Below are 20,223 nucleotides of genomic sequence, written 5' to 3'. Positions count from 1 at the left end.
ACCAGGAATGCCATTGTAAAAATGTGTTCCTTTATTTATTTAAGGTAGCACACCTTAGGTGCAAAGTTTGTAATGGATCATTATTTATTTTCATTAATGGTTTGTTATGAAGCAAAAGCACCCGCTCACACGTGGGAATCAGAAGCTGTTTTTGATTGTAAATTGAATAATTTTGGATTCTGAATTGTTGGAAAGACAAATAAAGCCATTAAAAGATTTCCCCTGGGCTTTGTAAATCTTTGTAAATGATTCATTAGTTCGTTTAAAAAACAGCAACCGACTGATCAATAATGAAAGTAATTGTTATTTTCCCCTCTAGTACCTCGTCATAACGCTCGTTCTCTAAAAGTCAAAAATTACAAACAACAATCGATTAAAAAATATACATCACATTTATTTGTACTGATACCAAGAGTCCGTACAGAGTCTTTGTCTATTGATGTGTTTGGGCACTACAGGTCAGGCCCTGTTTCCTACTTCCATACATCCAACAGTCAACAAACTGTATCACCAAGCATTGCTTAACCACTACCAAAAAACAGAGAGTTTGACATAGCACAGCACTGTGTTTGTTCTCTAAAGGTAACACAATGTACAAAAGCAAGTCTGGAAATAGTAAGATTCTTGTTTCCATATAAAACTTTTTTTCTCCTCAATGTGTGAATAAGAAAACAATGCACTTATCTCTACTGAGCTTCTGCTGCATTGCTTGTTAGGCGGCCAAGGGGTAAATTGATGCAGATAAGTAATGAAAAGAAACAGGCCGGCTGATCCCTGTATTACTACCACAGCAGCTTTCCAGGAATTGTTCATGCTCTGCAGAGCCGCAGAGCTGTAGCAGCCGTCTGGAAGTGGTTAGATGCCAGTCAATGAGGGCAACACATGATGTTAGTATGAATGATTAAACAAATCTTTCCACACAATGTACACTACAGTACAACACTACCGTCATGTCGGAAAGAACTGTGCAAATCAAATGTCCAGGGCCTCAGAAGAAACAGGGAACTAAAAAGGATGACCTCTGAAGAGCCGCGTGTTAACTGGCAGACTGGAACCCCTTTGGCAGACCTCGGCCCTCTGGGATGGGTAAGGCCAAAGCAATCAGGCAGTCAGAGGGAACGAGGGAGCGGAAGACTGGTGGCTCCCTCCATGGAAATGAGGATGGCTCAGTGGCCTCACCAGGAAGCTGAAGGCACCAGAAGAACCAGGAGCAGTGCTGTCCATGTTAGGCTCTGTGGCGGGCAGTGCACCGAGCACTGCTTGTTTTTTGCTCGAACACCTGAGACAAGGAGGAGGGGGAGACAGAGAGTCAATACTGATGAATACAAAGATGCTAAACTAAATCCTGGATATGCATTCATTTTTTAAGGCTTGATAACTCCATTGATCTTTGGAATTAATTATAATAGAGGATTCTTTTTCTGCTGGGGATGAAATAGTGAAATAGTCTTTGCTGAAGGAAGAAAAAAGGAGAGTGAAGGATAACAGAGCTGAGGAGGGAAACAGAAATCCATTGCCCTAAAAAAACCTGGCTTCCACGTCACACACAGGGCTGCAAACTTTCTTCTCGTCCTGTTGCTTAGAAGTTAATTGGCTGTGCAGGAGTAGGAAGGCTTGTGTGGGCGATGTAATTAAAACAGTATTAGCCAAAGAAAACTTGGCTCGCACAACAGCTGTGGCGACTCAATTAAGGGCAGAACATAAGATTAGCACAAAGAGAAATGAGGCTGTGCATAGAGATGGGATTTCAGAGGTCATGTAATGTGGTGTGCGGCTGAGAGGGAGGAGACTAACCAGCTTCTAGCTTACCGGAGGAGGTGACCAGCGGAACTTGGGAGCTGACCGTTCCCTCTCCCCCTTCGCTGAGAGCGCGCACCTCGATGGTGTAGGTGCCTCCCTCTGGCAGTGAGAGCACGGTGGAAGGGTTAATGGTTCTTGTCACCTGGTTGTGGCCTCTGCCCTCCTGTTTGAGTAACACCTGCAGCACAGCATCACACCGTATACACAGTTTAAACTCATTAAAAGTTACTTTCATACTCTGGGTCATTGTAAATGAGAGTTTCTGAGTTCGCTGAAGTTTTGTTTGAGACTCATCATCGGAAAACCAAGGCTCTTATCGTACACTCTTAACTTACTTAAAAAAACATAAAAGATCCCGCACGTCTGTGTGTTTAACAGCAGAACAGCTTCTTGTGTTGGTCTGAAGCAGACGTTCACAGATATGTAAACTTCAGTGACTGTAGTGATTGTTTGAGTTACGTCTCTCACCGTTCCTCCTCTACTCTGCTAATCCGGAACAGATCGGCTGCAGGAGCCGGATTTGTCAACAGAGCTGCCAATCATCCTTTTAACAGCATCAAATAACTAATTAAAAGTAAACTTGTCAGAAAAATAAACACTTGGACTTAAGTCAGCATGATAAGAACTAACTATAATGACAGAAACCATGTTTGAGAAAAATTTGGCTTGTATTTTGATTTTATAGTTTGACTCATGTCCCGTCTGTTAACATGGAGGAGGCGGGCTTTATGACCTATACTGCAGCCAGTCAGCAGGGGGCGCTCGCAATGTTTTGGCTTCACTTTCAGGCAGCTGTCACAACGTCCATCTTTTATACAGTCTATGGTTTGAAAAAGGTCTCTATAAATAAAAATAATGATTACTATAATAAACATTTCACTCAGATTGTACCTTACATGTTTATATGTGACAAATAAACCTAATTGATTGTATAGAGCAGTATGCAGTTAGTTCCTCTGTTCCTGTTATTACTGGTAAAATACTTGTTTAATTAGTGGCTCCTCTAAATTAACACATTTATGAATATCTTCTTTTTGCATTTTCATGTTATCAAACTGAACAAACGGATCATTACCATGTACCCGATGACGTCAGACTCATTGTCTTTGGCCTTCACTGGGTCCCAGCTCAGAGTCACGTTGTTGCCCTCCTGGATCCACATGAGGTTGGATGGAGGCTGAGCAGGAGCTGGGGACAGAACGCAAAACTCTGGGTGCAAATTCAAACAGACTTTTAAATAGAGTTTCAACCAACTGGGTCAATTACTACACTTTTTACAGGGGGATTTGGAGCAAACTTAACAGGTAGCCTCTATTCCATATATAGCATTAAGTGATTAGTGTCAGTGCTGTACTCACGGGCTTTCCTGGTCTTGGCTGTGACAGCAGCAGTGGCAGGACCCTGGCCGATGCTGTTGAATCCTTTCACTGTGATGAGATACATACTGTTGCCCTCCAGCCCTGTCAGCACCATGGATGTTTCGTTCTTCACAGTTCTTTGTTTCTTGCCCGACTCTTCCTGCTCTGCGTCTTTCCAGTAGCTGACCTGTTAGAAGAAATCAATTTACCTTGAAAAAAATGCCCCAATAAAAACTCATTTATGGATGCTTGTGTAAAATATCAGGTACTGTGAGTAAATCTATGACATGCAAAACAATTCACACACCTCATATCCTCGTGGTTTTCCGGGCCCGGGATTGGGCGGTTTCCAGGTGACCCTGATTTCCGTTGAAGAGATGCTGTAAGCTTTCACATCGGATGGCGCTTCCCTCGGCTCTGTGGATTTAAAACAAAACGGTGATAAAAGTTTAAACTATTTCCTCTGCACTTTTTATTCCATGCAACAACAAATATTAACTTACCCCCCTCAGCAGAGTGGATGACGACGACTTTGCTGAACGGGCCGTCTCCCTTATTGTTGTACACGCCGACCTTCACTTCAAACGGAGTAAGAGGAGGGAAAGTCTCGTCTCTGTATTTGTACGTCGTGGAGTCTGCTGATGTCACCATCTTCTCCTTCCAGCCTCTGGTTCCGTTGGCACGAAATGCAACGATGTACCCAAAGCCCTCTCCATTTTGGAACTCCTCAGATACAGGCTGAAAATATGGAAATGACACAAACAATTATACAAAAGTGTCTTTCAGTAAGATTAAGCGCAAACCTGCTTCAGCAGCACTTTAACTCTGCACATTTTCATAGTCAAAGAGCTTCTTCTGCAAGCAAGCGCATGACTTTTTCCTCTGTGCTCGTCCCATACAACCAGCTTTCAATTTCCCTGTGACTGTCTGCCAGTGTTAATAAAGATGCAGTCAGTCTCCAGTAATGGAAACAAATTATATCTGGCTCAGTTGTAGCGATTATGTAGCTATTTATCTTTCCATGTGTGACAGCAGGATTTTTGGGACACAGGTTTTGTGTGCTGGCTCCCATGCTTATCTGTGGTTTTCATGAAAGTGGTGAAACTGGGAGCCGTGTTCCACAGCTGCTCCGTGTTTAATCAAATCAAATGCCAATTTATTAAGTGAGCGAGAATTTAATTAAAATATGAGCTGCAGGGATTCAATCTTTGGCTATTTTTAATAAATGACAAACACCTGTACACCTGTTCCTGGCTACAAAAGCAGCTCCTGCTGTAAACTGTTGATTTGCATAGGCTTCAAAGTGATATTGTCCCCTGAAGGCATCATCTAAATTAGCCATCGAGCCCACAGAGGGTTTGTTGCTAGATGGAGATGTAGTTCACATTTCATTCAACAAGCACCAATCACAATGACTGCCTAATTACAGGGATGATCAGTGAAAATGAATTAGCTTCTATCAAAGTTATTACGGGAGCTGGCAATACTTTTAAAGAGACGCAGAGTCTTTAAAAAACAGCATGAACAAATTAGCTAGTTAAGTGTAGAAAGACGAAGGGGTTTGGGGATTGAAATAGTGACAGCAAAGTGCGGACACAGTGAGAGCGCTGCTACACCTGAGGTGGGTCTTTTGGATGAAATTGTGGGGCCTGCTGGGCTCTGCGACGCTGACTGTGGGGGCATCACTAATGGTCCTCCCAATGGCTCCCCGAGAAAAAGCTCTCTCTTACCGTCGACTCTAATGAGACGGCTGAATGAAGCTGCAGAGACTGTTTAGTCATTCATCCTGCTTAATAACCCTGCCCACCATGGCCGTCCAGACTCTGACAACTCTCCACAGATGATTGGAGAGGCAGAACTGCCATGCGCTCACATGCCTCGACTGCCAAAAAGGGCCGACATTCCTGCTCCGTCTCCTTTAATATCCATCTCCATTGATCACTGACAAAGTCCTGATTTATTTCCAAAAGCATTTAGCAGGAACGAGAAGAAATAGGGCAGAGCTTAGAGCGACTTAAAATGCCAAGCACCAACAGGAGGATGCTGCACTAAGTGGAGCGTCTCACATTGTCCTGTTGTACTCTTGAAAACTGGCAAATTTATCAGTGTGCGACCAATTATTCGTACCACACAACAGGGCGAGAGGAAACATCATTTTTCTGGTAGAGCTTAAATTTCGCAGACTTGTTCGCTCTGTACTTTCGACGTGAAATGATCTGATTGCACAAACTTGGGAATAAAAGCAAATGAGCAGACAAAGTAACGAGCAGACTTTCATGCCGACGCACTTGTTGGAGACAAAATGTTTAATCACATCTGAGATGAAGACAGTTTCTTGAGTCTGTAAGAAACAGTTTCACTAAGAAAAACATTTTGTAATAACAAATTACTTTTGAAAGGATTGTGTCTGTAAATCTTACGTATCCCATGGTTCTCCTGCCAACACAGGGTCCTGTATGTATTTATAAGAGGTCGTCATTGTGTTATACTAGCCTCTCTAATGACACTCTTGAGTTATAAATAGGAAATGGTGTAGTAGCAAACACCACCCCATCTGGAATGGACATTATCCCCCATAATGTGCCACCGAGGGGCACTTCTCCTCATGTGAAGGTTATCCTCCCAGTGGCAGTTGGGCTCCCATACTTAATAACTACAAGAATAACTGTCAGTTGCTTCCACATCTGTTCCCTGTTCCCTCGGTAATATATCCTTCAACTAATCTCCATTGCAAATTCTCAGCTTTGCTCATAGTAATTCTGTACATGAGGTGCCCTGAACCTGGCCGGGAGCCAAGGTGTCCACTTGGAAAGAGTTCATACTAATTTCCTCTTTACTCGGTGTGTGAGATTTATTACCTTTTGTACAATCATTGTCAAGCCCGAGATTGCAAACAGATAGTCATAAACATCTCTGGATTTATTGGGAACGACTCTGAGATTCAAGGTTAATCACGATCGCGCCTCTCTGGTGGGACCAAATTAAAAATTCACAACATCTTAATCACTCGGCCGGCTGATGCAGCTCTGTGTAAAACACGGCCCAGCTGGCCTTTCTTTCAGCGCGGTCAGCACATTCTGCAATTGTGACCAAGTTGTGCCCTCAAACTCTGAGACCCTGGATGGTTAAACAAATTTCCGGCAGGTTTAAAGAGGGACCCTTTTAAAATGCAATGTGCTGCGTGTCAGTGATAAAGCCTGGGCTTCTGCCCTGCTTGTAATGAATCTACAAATGGAACAACACTTGGACAAAAGCTCTTTAAATGGAGGAGAATGAAAGAGTAAGAAACATGCACATATGCTGGAGTTTGTATTAGTAAGATAATCAACATATTGTTTTTGTTTTATTCACTTAAAAACTAAAGCTTGTTTTGTATTCTATACAACTACCATGGATTATTTCCCTTGGGACCAATACAGTTAAATCTTTATCTCACACACATGCTTCCTCTTTACAATAACCACTTCAACCTCTGATCTGGTGGAACAGCATCCTGCCCTGTAGACTGAAGCAATTTCCCGTTTGGTTTGTTCCTTTGATGGAACAGTTGAAGCCTTTCTTCCAGGCTCAACCTGCTCAAACCCTCCGACGTAGACTCACGATCCAGAGAAATAGACTAGCGGCGCAGATGGGACGACTCTGTCTTCCTCTTCTAATGGAAAAAAAGGTCACTTTGGTCTAATGATGGGCGCTCATCTGAACCCCCCTCACAACTCACGAGAGCCTTTCTCTCCTGGTAGAGATAACTGTCAGCTCTACAACCTCCACCTTTGTGTTATCCCTCTGGATCCAATGCGGATCTCTGTTGTGGTCTTTCTCTATCAGAGGGGTCACAGCTTCCTGGGAGTTCAGTGCATCCACACCTGGGTTGTTTGACCTTTGCCTCTGCGGCTCTGGTGTTGCCCTGTTTGTCTGCTGCACACACGTGCTGTTACGGAATTAAACAACTGAGTGTGTGTGCTCCCTGTCTTAGCTGGAAACCGTCACACCTGAGTAAGTAAGTGCCATGTGACATGTTAAGAGCAGTCATTCAGCAACAAATTTAGACAAAGGGAACGCTGACTCGCGCCAAATTCAGTCTCAGCCTAGAGAAACCACTTTAATTAGACCGATTAGTATCTCACTCACCAGTCTGTGTTAAATGCAACCATTGCTATTTTAACATTTCTCTGTTTGAACTTGATCTCCTTAACTTCTGCCTAGTTTACTTCTTATGGACGATTATTTACAGACTCGTCTACACCACGATACGTTTTGTTAGGAGGTGCTTTTGGTTGTTTTTTGTGGCTTTGTCTGGCACCATGCTGATAAGACATCAGATATATGAGCTGAGATCAGTGTTTAAAACTGTAGAATACAAAGAGAAAATCAGAGTCGAGAAAAGTTTCTTCTGAATGTTAAGCTTCAACTCTTCTTTTTCTACCCAATCAAAATAAACTGTGCACCTTCAGGGATAATCTGAAGATTTTCATTGAAATAAAAGTCTGTTAAGTCACAGAATGAGGTAACACAATGGTGATTGTTGCGAGTAAACAGTAATCTACTATGGCTGAACAAACAGAAAAGATGGATGACTACAGATACAACTTCAACAATAAGTGAAAATCCAAAGAAAAAGAAACAAACTCGACGCTCAGATGAAGCAAACAGTCTGAAAAGGAAAGCGACCGTCAGCGAGGAAAATCAAGAGTTACAACCGGAGCCAACCGTGGACGTCACACATGCGACACTGTCTGGATATCTGGGAAGTGTGCTCCCGCAATCACTGTTTATCGCCATAGGTGCCACCAAAGACAACAAAACTGACATCTTCAGGGTTACCACTTTAAGAATGTCCCTCAGAAAAGAGCTTTCCCACACTGCGAGCTTAGAAAAGAAACTGTACAACAACAGGGTAAAAGCAGTCCGAGCCCAGATGCTAAACTCTGTTCTTTAAATACTCCAGCAAATCCCTCAATGCATCTGTCTCCCTACATTTTGAGAACATCCCCACACTCCTCCCGTCATTTTCTTCTCTGAGCAGCTGAAACTTTCCTCCATGTTTTAATTAGATCCCACTTTGATGGTTCAGGGAATAGGACAGCAAGCAAACGCAGGTCCCTGGCACGCAGTGCGCAAAAGTGCAGCTACTTATCAAACCTCACCTCAAGTGAATGCAACTGACTGTAAACTAATGCAATAATCTGTATATCTTAAAATCATTAGACCGTTCCCTTCAAGCTTAGGAACCACAAGGACTCACGTCGTCCATCAACCGTGCTTTATCCCCCCGTAATAATGTCTGACAAGTATTCCCAGGCAACAGAAAGTGAAGGTTTTTAATGAATGGCACATGCAGTAGCTACCTCGACATGATTATTAAGTCACATTCACATGCAGGATTTATTACTTAGTGACAGTTAATTCCTCGGGGAACAATGGCAGAGCTGTAGTTTGAGTACAGATGTATTAAGTGAGGCTTTTTCAGCGCGCTTGTTTTCACTCTTGGATTACAACGCTGACTCTCAGCCTGCGGGGCCACAATGTTCTGAGCAGCAGATGGTGAAGATAAATTCTCTTACATACACATCTATTATCACATTTTATAATATGGCGGATAATACTTTCTCACGTTATTTACATCTTATAGGTTCTTTCCATATTTAATCATGTAAAAATCCTAAAAATAGTCACCACTCTGTCCGCCTGTGATACCGCAGGCACTGCTTTGTTTCAGAGCGGCAGAGGCAGGGAGGGACGAGAACCTCGCTGGCTTACAGAAACAAGACGATGAGTTCATTAAAATAAACTCATTATGGAGTGCCTCTGTGACAATAAGGCCTGCAAGACTTCAGCATGCATCTTTTCCCATGTAATACTGCAGATACTACACTTTAAATCTTCTTTAAGGGTGGCTGCACTTGATTTGTTGATCCTTGTTCTGAAAACATTTCACACTTTGAATGTCATGTTGCTGAAATCCCAGGAATTGTAAAAATGATGTTTAACTGAGAGAGGTTAAATAAAAGAGTCCATAAACTTCTCATTCAACACAAATCTGAGTTCGCTGAACTGAAACAGAAGACCCAATGTGACATTTGTGTTTTTTCACATAGGTTGTCACGCTGGTGCTACAGAGGGAGTTTGGCAAAGGACCTACCTCCCACGAGATGACCAGTTCATGCCTGCGGCCATTTCCTCCGCTGACGTTTGCTGGTGCCACTGACGGGACTGTGTGAAACAGAAAGGTTAACTCTGCATCACTGCCCCCACACGACAAACTCACTTCAACATGTTTCTGAAAAGTTAACAGAGGATGAAAATACGGGAAAATACTTTCAGACAGTAGGACATGTTCTGTAAGGTCAAACACTCATTTTAACCACATACATTTTGGTATAGTTAAAGCTCCTGTGAGGAGTTTTTCACTGGTTGTAAAACAGACTGAAATGAATGCTGATGACTCTATATGACCTACAAAGCAAACCAGACTATCAGCGACGAGATTGATTATTTCTATAGAGTTATTTTTAATGCCTGAAACTGCTGCCGGGGGGGTAGGTGTCAGACAAAGTGATTAACTGCACGCTGCCTTTGCTTACATTTTCTACTGCAAAGATTCACAGTGAGTGATATATGACTGTTGAAGAAAGCAGGAGATTTTTTGATAAAAACCACCACTTAAGCATGTGGAGGACAAAATCAGCAAAGAGATAAGAGGCACGGCTTTGTCCACAGGGGGCGCCAAAATCAACACAAACCAAAAGTTCCTCACAGGAGCTTTAAAGTAACAATCTCAAACTTTTTCATGTAAATAAATGTCTGTTAAGTCATCTATTGCCAAATGAGGTAACACAATGGTGACTGAGCCTATGGCCCACTGATGAAAGCCTTAACATTTGCAGTATATAGCTTTATTACAGACTGGGTGTCTGTGGCGACATTTGCGGAAAAAATAACAAGAAGCGCCCAGTTAGTGACGCGTTTCCATCACCCAGCAGCAATTGGTCTGTCAGACAGTGTAGGCGGAGCTAAGCGGCTGCACTTCCGGTCTCTGTAAGTATTGCGAGTAAACACTAATCTACTATGGCTGAACAAACAAAGAAAAGATGGATGACGACAGATACAACTTCAAAAATAAGTGAAAATCCAAAGAAAAAGAAACAAAGTCGACGCTCAGATGAAGGCAAACAGTCTAAAAAGGAAAGCGTGGAAAATCAAGAGTTATAACCATGACAACGGGAGCCAGCTGTAGACGTCTGGTTAAATCGGGACGTGTGATCCTGTAATTACCAATTAACGCCAGTGGGAGGCGCTCAAGAGCACACAAATAGAAATCTTTGCGATTGTATCTTTAAGATTTCTTTTTAATTTAAAAGTCCTTCATTCTGGTTTAAACAGCAATTTTTGTGAATCAACTGATCACAACTGGAAATGAAACTGTTTTAAAAAAACAATCTGGAAACATTAAAAACTCATTGTTTGTTTTTGTTTGTGCCTCCATTAAAATACCCGTCAATAAATTGAGAGTGACAAAAGTGCTGCGTTTTGATTTTTGCACCCTTTTGTTGATATCTGGATCATCGATTAAATCTCTAAGGATGGATTAGCACAACTGTGTGTAGATCCAGTAATTAGTGTGTTAATTATGCTGAAGAGAAAGGACCGATTAAATAGGCTACTTCATATGACCACTGACCTTTGTAATTATTACATTTTAGAGATGAGAAACGAGCAGTTAGTGAAGCGGCACGCCTGATCCAGTCTGTCTCAGTTAATTTTAGCCCGCCATAAATAGTGTCTGCTGCTGCGTCTTTGCCTCGAGGCATTAAATGACTGGCTGCTTTAGCAGAAACACATAACTTGTTGAAATTCATGTAAGCAGCTTATTTTCAACTTCTTGCCCAATTAAAATGGAGTATATCAACAATGGGAACACAATGTGGTCATGAAGTGAGGTGTGAGGGCACAAGCTAATGTGAGCTCTCCAGCTGCAATGAATCAGCAGCTGGATTTGCGCTCAGAGTGTTATATAACAAGTTCCTATGTCTGTCATAATGTGACTTGAATATAGTTTGTATCCCGCGTTGATTGCTGAGAGGATTTACCCGCTTCTTTAGTCCTTACGCCTCTCGAGGGAGCGCTGGGATCTCCGGTCCCGATGGCGTTGCTGGCCACTACCCTGAACTCATACTCCACCCACGGGTTGAGCTGCACAGCCATCGCTGACTCCATGTCCCCTGTCACCGGGTCTGGGTCTGCAGGCGAGAGTGATTCTGTTATGCATTATCAGAAGCAGACATCTCCTGTACTTTTGTTCACATTATGTACAGTTTGCGAGACACACACTGCAGGGCTTTGAGAGTGTTTGGATCCATATTCAGTGAAGAGTGAAGGAATCATTACAAAACAAATAAAAATGCAGCCAAAGCTGCAGGTACATCCCCTCCTTTTCATTCTGACTGATAACATAACGACCGTTGTTTTCACGAGATATGAACTAATACAGTCTGGTGTTTACATGCGCCACAGCAACATTTAATTACAACAGCTGTGTGACGTGTAAAAGTGATTAACACCTTCCTCAAGGACTACCTTAAAGCAATATCTCTTTCCTCCAATCAGTGCAATAGTTGCCAATAATGTGTTGCTCTAAATCAAACATCAGCTTACAACAACGCACATATCCAACATGTACATATACATACAAGCCTTAACATGAAGACAGAGGAGGAGTGAAGCATTAAAGTATTCCTCTGCAAACGTATAAAACGTCATTCAGTTTGGGTCTGTTTATTGTATCCGGTGTTTGCAGGGAGCATTTTTATCCTGTTTTGTTTCAGAAAAATAATAAAACCGCCATGTCAATAGGCTTTATGTAACTGTAATGATGCTGAGCACAAAGACGAGGCAATCAGGGAGTTTTTATGGTTGATTATTTGTGAGGAAGTTGTGCGGCGGCCAAGGCAGTCAACTGACCTCCACCCACCGACTGGGCAGGTGTTTTATTGCTAAAGGCCAGACGAGAGACAGCTGGCAGAGCATCAACAAGGAGGCAGCAAGTGTCTGCTGACGGCTGCGTAGCAAACAGGCAGTTACAAGAATTATATATCTGATTCAAACTCCTTTTCTGTGATGACTTTAATCTGTGTCTGCTTCTCTAATTACTTTCTGTTCCCTCAAACTGGGGGATAATTCCTTCAATTTCTACACCTGTAAGTCAGAGCTGCGAGTTGACACGTTAAACCTCTTAGCCATTGTTTCCTTTCAAATCCAGTTTGCTGGAATAAAGAGCCAAAGAAGAAGAAAAACCTGCTATTGTCTTAGTTCTTATGGACTTCACAGTTTTGCACCTTCCCTTCAGATTCGCTGTGACTCTGCATATCTTTACACCAGGTGGTGACAATACTCAATTTACCTGAAACCTGGCATGTGATGCTTTGATGTCTGAACAACAGCTTACTAGCAGCTACAGCACATCGGGAAGAACAACTAATTACATAGACAGATGCTGATTTAAATCAAGTCTTCCACAGAAGACCTGGAGAGCTGCGTAATTATAAAACACGACCAGAGACGGAAAAAAGTCAAGTTTTATGAATGTACTTTGAACGGAATTACAAGCAGGTAACACAACTAATCTAGTTTCTTCAGAGCTTCCATAATCAGGCTACGTCAATATTGATCCTGCAACAACAAACAAACATTGACTGAGAGCATATCCGTGTCACAAATGAACCAGAGGTCTCCCTGTGCTAACTAAGACAACATCCAGCGAAGCAGCCGAGCTCACACTCTTATCATCCAAAGCAGCTCACAATGAGGCCGCTCTGTCAGGCAGGCTGCTCTTCAAACATGAGCTGATAACTGTGTTTGCAAGGAGTGGGAGCTAAAAGCCCAATCCCCTTTATGCTAATCTTAACAAGTTCAACACTGACAATACATCACAGAGTCCTAATTGTGCTTTATCGAATTAAATGTGGTTGAACAGACGTGATGTGAGAGGAGTGTATACAAAGTATGATTTATATATCTGTGGGGATGAATCATTATCACACCTTAAACTCTGCTATTATTATCACACGGCATATTAAGATGGATTACACACGAAGCCTAGCTAGCCGTCATCCTTTAAAGCTAAGTGATGGTAATTGATAGCTTTTCTGTCAGGGTGAAGAAAAAAGAAGCCAATACATTTTTAAGCAGCGAAAGTGCATTTAGATTAAATGAACGCGGATAAGTCTTTCATTTCAAGCCCAAAAGGTTAATTTCCCACTTATCACCGATATGACACTAAATAAAATCCAAAGCAATGACATTTAATTTGGGCTCAAATTGCTTTTTGTTAAGTTCTTCTGAACAACAGCCAAGTTCAGACATAAAAAGAAGAAAGTCCTGGTCACAGTTTAGTCAGAGCAACAGCACAAGGCACTTAATCCATTACTACGATATAAGATTGAAAAATCTGACTGCGTGGAAAGGATTGTTCGCAGGTTTCAACCGAATCTCTGTCTACCTGAGTTTGGTATATAGTATGAAAAACATCTGAGGCTAATTCTGATGTTCTCTGAGTGCTGCAAAATCTCTTGTTCTTCTGGCCACCAGCTCCGTCACTGGACATAATCGTCGGGGAAGTCTCCAGGCTATTTTATTCTGGATTCGTAGTCTTCGGGCCTTTCCCAAACTGGACCCTCCGTCACGGGCTGTACTCTGTTTGACGTCACACTCACAGCTGAACGGAGCACCCTTCGTTAGGTGGAGGGATTAAATACAGCGCCGAGCTTTGAGATAAACTCCCTCACTCTTGTTTCATGTCATACAAGTAATAAAAGGTACGTGAATACCAGTGAGGCAGAGTCATTAAAATCCCTCCACATCATGAACACGAGCTTCCTTGGTGGCTTTTCTTATCTGTAAATATATTTTTCAAACTCATGTTAATGACCTGAGTTTTTACAGCCGTCCCTGTTAATATAAAACACAATTTCTCACTTGTATCGTCTCTAGACAAGAAAACGATTCATTAGATCCTGAATATAACGCTAACTTTAAGACACTGACGTCCGTATATTATTTCATGTTGATCTTATTTAAAGCAGTTCTCGTCTGTACGAATAATAACAGAGAACTTTATTGTACGTCTTTCATCTCATGACGATCATAACACAGCGTTGCACCTGGTCAGTAAGTCATTGGTGCAGACTTGCTGGTGGAGGGTTTAACAACCCACTCCCACTCCACACTCAGAGGTTTTGGACGGCACTCACTGTGGCGGTGCCTCCACACGGGCGTGCAAACGGAGTGGAAGTGCGTACGGAGAGGGCGTAGGGAGCGGTTTGAGAAAGGCCCTTCGCCTCGCTTGTATTGCAAACTACTTTTCAAAAGCAAAAATGGTTCCCAAAATATGAGTGGAGAGGATTTTATGGATGAGGATACATTGGCTCGGATATATAGCCGTATTAATTGGAGCCAAAGATCGCTGCTAAAGAGATACAGAGCGGGAGGCTGAGGCTTCTCGGGCACAGTGCATCCTGGTACATGTAGGCACTGCTGCCAGGGCCCCTGCAGCAGGAATACTCACCTTCCTGTATCAATATAGCAAAATAGCTCCTCATGAGGAATTTATTGCTCTGATTGATTACATTCTTCCGCAGCACTGATTGGATATCCACATAAAACGTGGTGAAAATTCCCTTTAATATAGAAAAAGTAATTATGTGTCTTTAAAGCAGTAACCTTGCTCTGGTCTGGCTTCTTCCTCGTCCCCCTACATGACTTTGGGCAGGATTAAGGCCTCACATTAACCTCACTGATCTAGATGCTGCAATTTGCTCCTTATTGATTACCTGTTTTGACAGTTTGCCAGCCTAATGAAAATGGGCTGCGGGCCTGTAAATTATAGGTGCTGATAGGGCTGTGGTTGTCCAGGCCACGAGTCCAGGAGAGGGTAGCTGTGGTATCTGTGATCTCCTCCACTATCACTACTCCAGGGGGTCCTGGAGGGCCTGTTGGAAAGACAGAGATTAAATTACAGGTTTGAACGGCAGAACCGCAGATGCTTCACAAATGTCAAAACACAAGGGAAGAGAAAAAGCTCTGCTGTTGTTTGAAAGCTGGCCCACGTTGGGATGTCTTCATTATGCATTGTTGCTATTAGATACACTAATGAAGGCAACCATGCATGCATTAAGAATGATGTGCACCTGTTTGCATATGGTGACATCAATTCTGTTGTAATCTCCGCGCAAGCAAACAACAGACAAGAAAACGACACACTAAACCCAACCAGCATTTGTGCTGTCACAGATCTTCTGCTGAGGACTGTGCAGATTACAGGATATTAGAGCTTTCTTTTGTGGGGGTTTCTGAGTCAGTTCTCTAGTTCTGCTGAGCATGGCTGTGTGGTAGACCTTCCTGTGTTTCAATACAGCTGAACATATGTTTACCTCAGTCTTCAGAAGTGAATGTAATCTGCAAGTGCAGCAAACGTCTACGGACTCTGGGGGTAACAGCTGTAAACAGAAAGCTGGCAGCTGGCACGCTCGATGAAAACCAATGTACTGTGTCCCAAAAAGTGCCCATTAGACGGTTCCACTGAAAGGTGCATTTGCATTTCAGGACATTAAGATGCATTTTGTGTCACTATAGGTACAGCATCCTCATTTCACTGCGCCCTATCCCGAGGCTTAAATCCTCCCCTGTATTAGCGCTTAATGTTAAGTAACAATTAAATGCATCACACACTACACTGAAGACAGTCACAATATATCATTATGAATATTCCTGTGCTGAAGAAACATAATGATTTGGACGTGTGTTCTGCTGCTGTTAATTAAGCGTAAAAACCCTGAATAATTAACTTTGTATCGAACTTTAATCCTTTAATCATATAAAACTATTTTAGTCAAAAGATTCAGAAGGCAGTAAGAACAGAAAGGAGCTGCATGCACAATAATGGCTGTGATACATTATTAGCAACAATCAGAAACAGCATCAGAGTCTCTAATCAGGGAACATTTGTTTTACAGCACATATTAAACTTGTTCATGCAGACAGACCGTCTGTCCAGCCATACTCAGAGTGACCATAAAAACTAGTCCTGACGCTCAAAAGGGGGCAATAAAGTGGAGACAGTCATTGTTCCTTAGTCTCCTCCAGGAGCACATTTCTAATGTCTGATGTAATTAACAAACTTCCCCCAACTCTGCTGCACTTGTGGGTCTAAAGATGCAGACTCACAGAAAACATGATTCACCATTAAACAAACAGTGATTATTACAGTGTCCATGTCCACTGGATGGACGTTTCCAATAGTTATTCAGTAAGAGAATAACATGAAAGTGATCATCTTTCATTTAAATGAATGTCTGTTAAGTCTCTATCTGTCGCCGAATGAGGTAACGCAATGGTGATTGAGCCTATGGCCCACTGATGAAAGCCTTTGCATTTGCAGTATTACAGACTGGGTGTCTGTGGCGACATTCGTGGAAAGAAATCCCAAGCAGCGCCCAGTTAGTGACGCATTTTCCATCAGCCAGCAGTGGTTGGTCTGCCAGAGAGGGTAGGCGGAGCTAAGCGGCTGCTTTTCCGGTCTGTGCAAGTGTTGCGAGTAAACAGTAATCTACTATGGCTGAACAAACAAAGAAAAGATGGATGACTACAGATACAACTTCAACAAGAAGTGAAAATACAAAGAAAAAGAAACAAACTCGACGCTCAAATGAAGCAAACAGTCTGAAAAGGAAAGCGACCGTCAGCCAGGAAAATCAAGAGTTACAACCGGAGCCAACCGTGGACGTCACACATGCAACACTGTCTGGATATCTGGGAAGTGTGCTCCTGCAATTACCGTTTATCGCAACAGGTGCCGCTAAGGAGAATGAAACTGAGATCTTTGAGATTACAGCTTTAAGTAACAAGTGTGAAAAACATTGCAGGATACGAGTGAATGGACAGAAAACTCACCTCGAACAAGAAGTTCAGCCTCTGCAAACACAGTGTCAGCACTGGTCTGGGCCCGGCACCCGTACTTCCCAGCATGCTTCAGCAAAATGCTCCTAATCATCAGATCCACTGTGGAAGACTGCTGCAAATAGGAAAGAAAAGTAACAAAAAAAGTTAAGTATTAAACAAGCTATAATGTGCTTGACAGGAAACTGTGTGTTTCCTTTACATCTTGTAGAGGCTCATGCGGCTTGAGAGATTCTGTTTAATTCAGGTGCTTGCTTGCTGCTACATTCTTCAGCTCCTAGTATTTTCTGTGTTGAAATGAGAAATGCCTAAGGCGAGACTGGGAATAATTCAAGGTCTACAGGCAGCTGTTTAGCTTGAAACCTGATTAAAATTACAAACCATGCATCAGCCAGGAATCTGTTGGGCCTGTAAAGGAATGTCACTGCAAATACTTTCTCTCCAGAGCTTGGCTAGTAGCAGAGGACACATCAGGACAGATGTGATTTTAACATCCACTGTTGATAAAGGAATAGAGACATAAACAAGACTCCCCAATCTCTAGCAAATGTGCTTTTTAACTTCATTTTATAGTGCAGACACTAATGTTCCTTTTTTATATTACGGAGAGGGGAAATGGAAGATGCTACTTTGTAAAAACAATAAAACTAAATTAGTCTTGTTGAAACTTTAAGCAGGAAAAAGACATTCAAACTATTTAATGCCCAACAGAACAGAAGGAATATCTGAGTCCTACTTGATGTTAAATTTACTTCTTGTGTTTCAAAATGACCCTTCTGAAAGGGAAACATCACAAAGAGCAAATTGACCATCACAGCTCAATTATACACATAACGATTTATGTGTACAAGTGACATTTAGTATTGCTGTTCTGCAGAAAATGTTTCTTCTCTAATGCTTTCTGTGGTTGATTATCATAAACTGTTTTTCAAAGCCAACTCACATAAACCAACTATAGTAGTATAATAGTTGTATGTCCATATGGAGGGTTTAATTTGCACATATTGTGCTGAACATAACACCCTACACCGGTGGTTTTCAAACAGTCTCTCCTCAGGACCCACCACCTCCTCATTAATGACAAATCACAACCCGAGTTTCAGATGTATTCAACCGCTCAAATGTATTTCATGAAAAATGGTGCAGCTTGGACCCGAGACGGAACGAAACGTCACTGTATGTCAACTGAACAAAAGACAATAGCACAATAGTCAGCCAAAATGGTGGCAGTGCATGGTGGGAAAATATTCCCTCTACAGAAATATGCTAAAAACATAAATGCAACTGCTGTAGGGCTCGTCAAGTTTCTTAAATTTGGTGTATAAGACTCACTTTGAATAAAAAAAATGTCATCTAAAAAGTGGGCTGCATCCTAAATACCGGTGTGACCAATATACCAGTGCAAAATGCAGACAGAGGTACTACAGTATGTTATTGTGTTAAGGTATTTTACCCAGACGATGGCGCGATAATCCAGCTAATCTAGCTTCGTCCTGGACATGCACTGTCATGATCGCCATAGCAGCCGCCACCCTCACAACAATTAACGTTACCGTAGGCGGAGCTCAGCTACCGCACCGGTAGCTAGCAGGATTACAAACTCGACATGGCGAAAACAGATGGTAGGCTGTGTGATGTGTTTCAAATGAAAATAAATTTAAATAGTGTTAATAAATATAACTTGTCTACACGCTTTTATTAATAAAATGGTTATAGAAACCCTTGTCCCCTGTGGGATACGCCCAAAAAAGAGGCTGCTTCTTATATTCCAGAGGGATTTATATTCCGGATTTTATGGTAACTGCAGCTGGGATTACCCAATCAGTGACTAAATGAGGTGTGACTAAACTACACTACTACTGCACGCACGTCATGGGAAACCCAAGTCCTTCAAAATAAAAGCCATCATCAACTTTTTTTCCCTAAGCAAACATCCCACTGAAAACAGCTCTGCGACCCACTTTTGGGTTCCGACCCACCCGATGACAACCTCGGCCCGACACCATACATGGTCAACAAGGGAAAACATAACGTGATAACGAGGAACAAGTCAGAAGAGGTCCACAGCAAAAACAGGTTAAAAGGTGACTCGAAACGGTTTAAAATGAGGCGACCTTGATGCTGAAGGGAGGCATACGGAGGCTCTTTGTCTGTGTATGTTTTGTTATCACAGGGAGAATTTATATGACATCTTTCTCAGAGGATCCTTGACCCTGTATCCCTTGACCTCTTCTACATGACTAATGTCAAACAGACAGAAGCCTTCATTATTTTCCGTCCTGTTTCTCATTCAGCATCGTGGCTGACTTTGTTTCCACCCATATAACCTTTCACAGCCACGAGTCCGTCTGCTTTTCACAGAAACATCCAATTTTACGAGTGCAAGTGGAAATATTAAATAGCCTCGATATACATAATTATTTGACACCCATTCAGTCCTTTGATGATACATGAGGTTGTCCGATTCTTTTGCAGGTATAATAACTGCTTGTAAATTACTACTTACTACTAAAAAGCATTATATAACAAGTGCAAATTAGTCAATTAAAGGCAATTAAATGAAACAGACATTTGTTTACTCTTATAGATGAACAATTAGATAGTCAAACAGACCTACAATAGATGACGGACGGAGACAGAGAGCCTGATAGACGGGCTGGTAGAGAGATAGGAGCATGACCAATATAATGAATGAACTCTTAGTATTACTTTTGCTCTTACTCTCGCTCTTACTGTTTGGATGTATTCAAAGTGGCCGCCGTCCTGTTGAAAGTTGATTGGTTTCTGGTTGAAGAACCACTGGAAAGCCACATCCAGCGACGTGTCGTGCGTCGCCTTGCAGCTCAGCACCACGCTCTCCCCCACGGTCACTTCCACTCTGCTCGGGCTCAGCTCCACACGCATGGCCTCTGGAAGCACAAAGCTGCTACACTGTCACCTCAGGCTAACCAAAAGCTAGCGTCAAGCAGCTGCATTAGACTGTGACATCACTGCCAGAGCAATCATGAGAAGTCAACCCTAACTCGGGCAAAAACACTCACCTTTGTCAGACAAATATCCTGCTTGGCTCTGATCTAGACTGTGTACATTGCATCTCTGAGACAGAAGCCTTTAC

The 20,223-nt window shown here is 42.3% G+C and overlaps 1 protein-coding gene across 2 annotated transcripts in view; it reads right to left on the bottom strand.

The window, feature by feature from the left end:
- Nucleotides 1-373: 373 nt before the first annotated feature.
- Nucleotides 374-20,223, bottom strand: part of cntn5 (contactin 5) — a 108,475-nt gene continuing 88,625 nt past the window's right edge. Inside the window, exons 15-25 of one of the 2 annotated variants that reach the window (XM_069668104.1) lie at nt 19,830-20,017; nt 17,103-17,223; nt 14,984-15,142; nt 11,246-11,395; nt 9,298-9,368; nt 3,662-3,896; nt 3,466-3,575; nt 3,159-3,345; nt 2,876-2,988; nt 1,810-1,978; nt 374-1,279 (exon numbers count right to left, since the gene is read on the bottom strand). In XM_069668104.1, coding sequence (XP_069524205.1) covers nt 1,176-1,279; nt 1,810-1,978; nt 2,876-2,988; nt 3,159-3,345; nt 3,466-3,575; nt 3,662-3,896; nt 9,298-9,368; nt 11,246-11,395; nt 14,984-15,142; nt 17,103-17,223; nt 19,830-20,017 — 1,607 coding nt within the window. In that variant the 3' untranslated portion in view covers nt 374-1,175. The remainder of the gene's footprint in view (nt 1,280-1,809; nt 1,979-2,875; nt 2,989-3,158; nt 3,346-3,465; nt 3,576-3,661; nt 3,897-9,297; nt 9,369-11,245; nt 11,396-14,983; nt 15,143-17,102; nt 17,224-19,829; nt 20,018-20,223) is intronic. The other variant, XM_069668105.1, reaches the window with a different exon arrangement.

Source organism: Semicossyphus pulcher, unplaced genomic scaffold (assembly GCF_022749685.1).
Source record: "Semicossyphus pulcher isolate SPU_LCO1_2020_fin unplaced genomic scaffold, fSemPul1.0.p SCAF_19, whole genome shotgun sequence".
Taxonomy (NCBI): domain Eukaryota; kingdom Metazoa; phylum Chordata; class Actinopteri; order Labriformes; family Labridae; genus Semicossyphus; species Semicossyphus pulcher.
The sequence above is the reverse complement of the archived record's forward strand: the minus strand, read 5'-3'. Positions and strand labels throughout refer to the sequence as shown.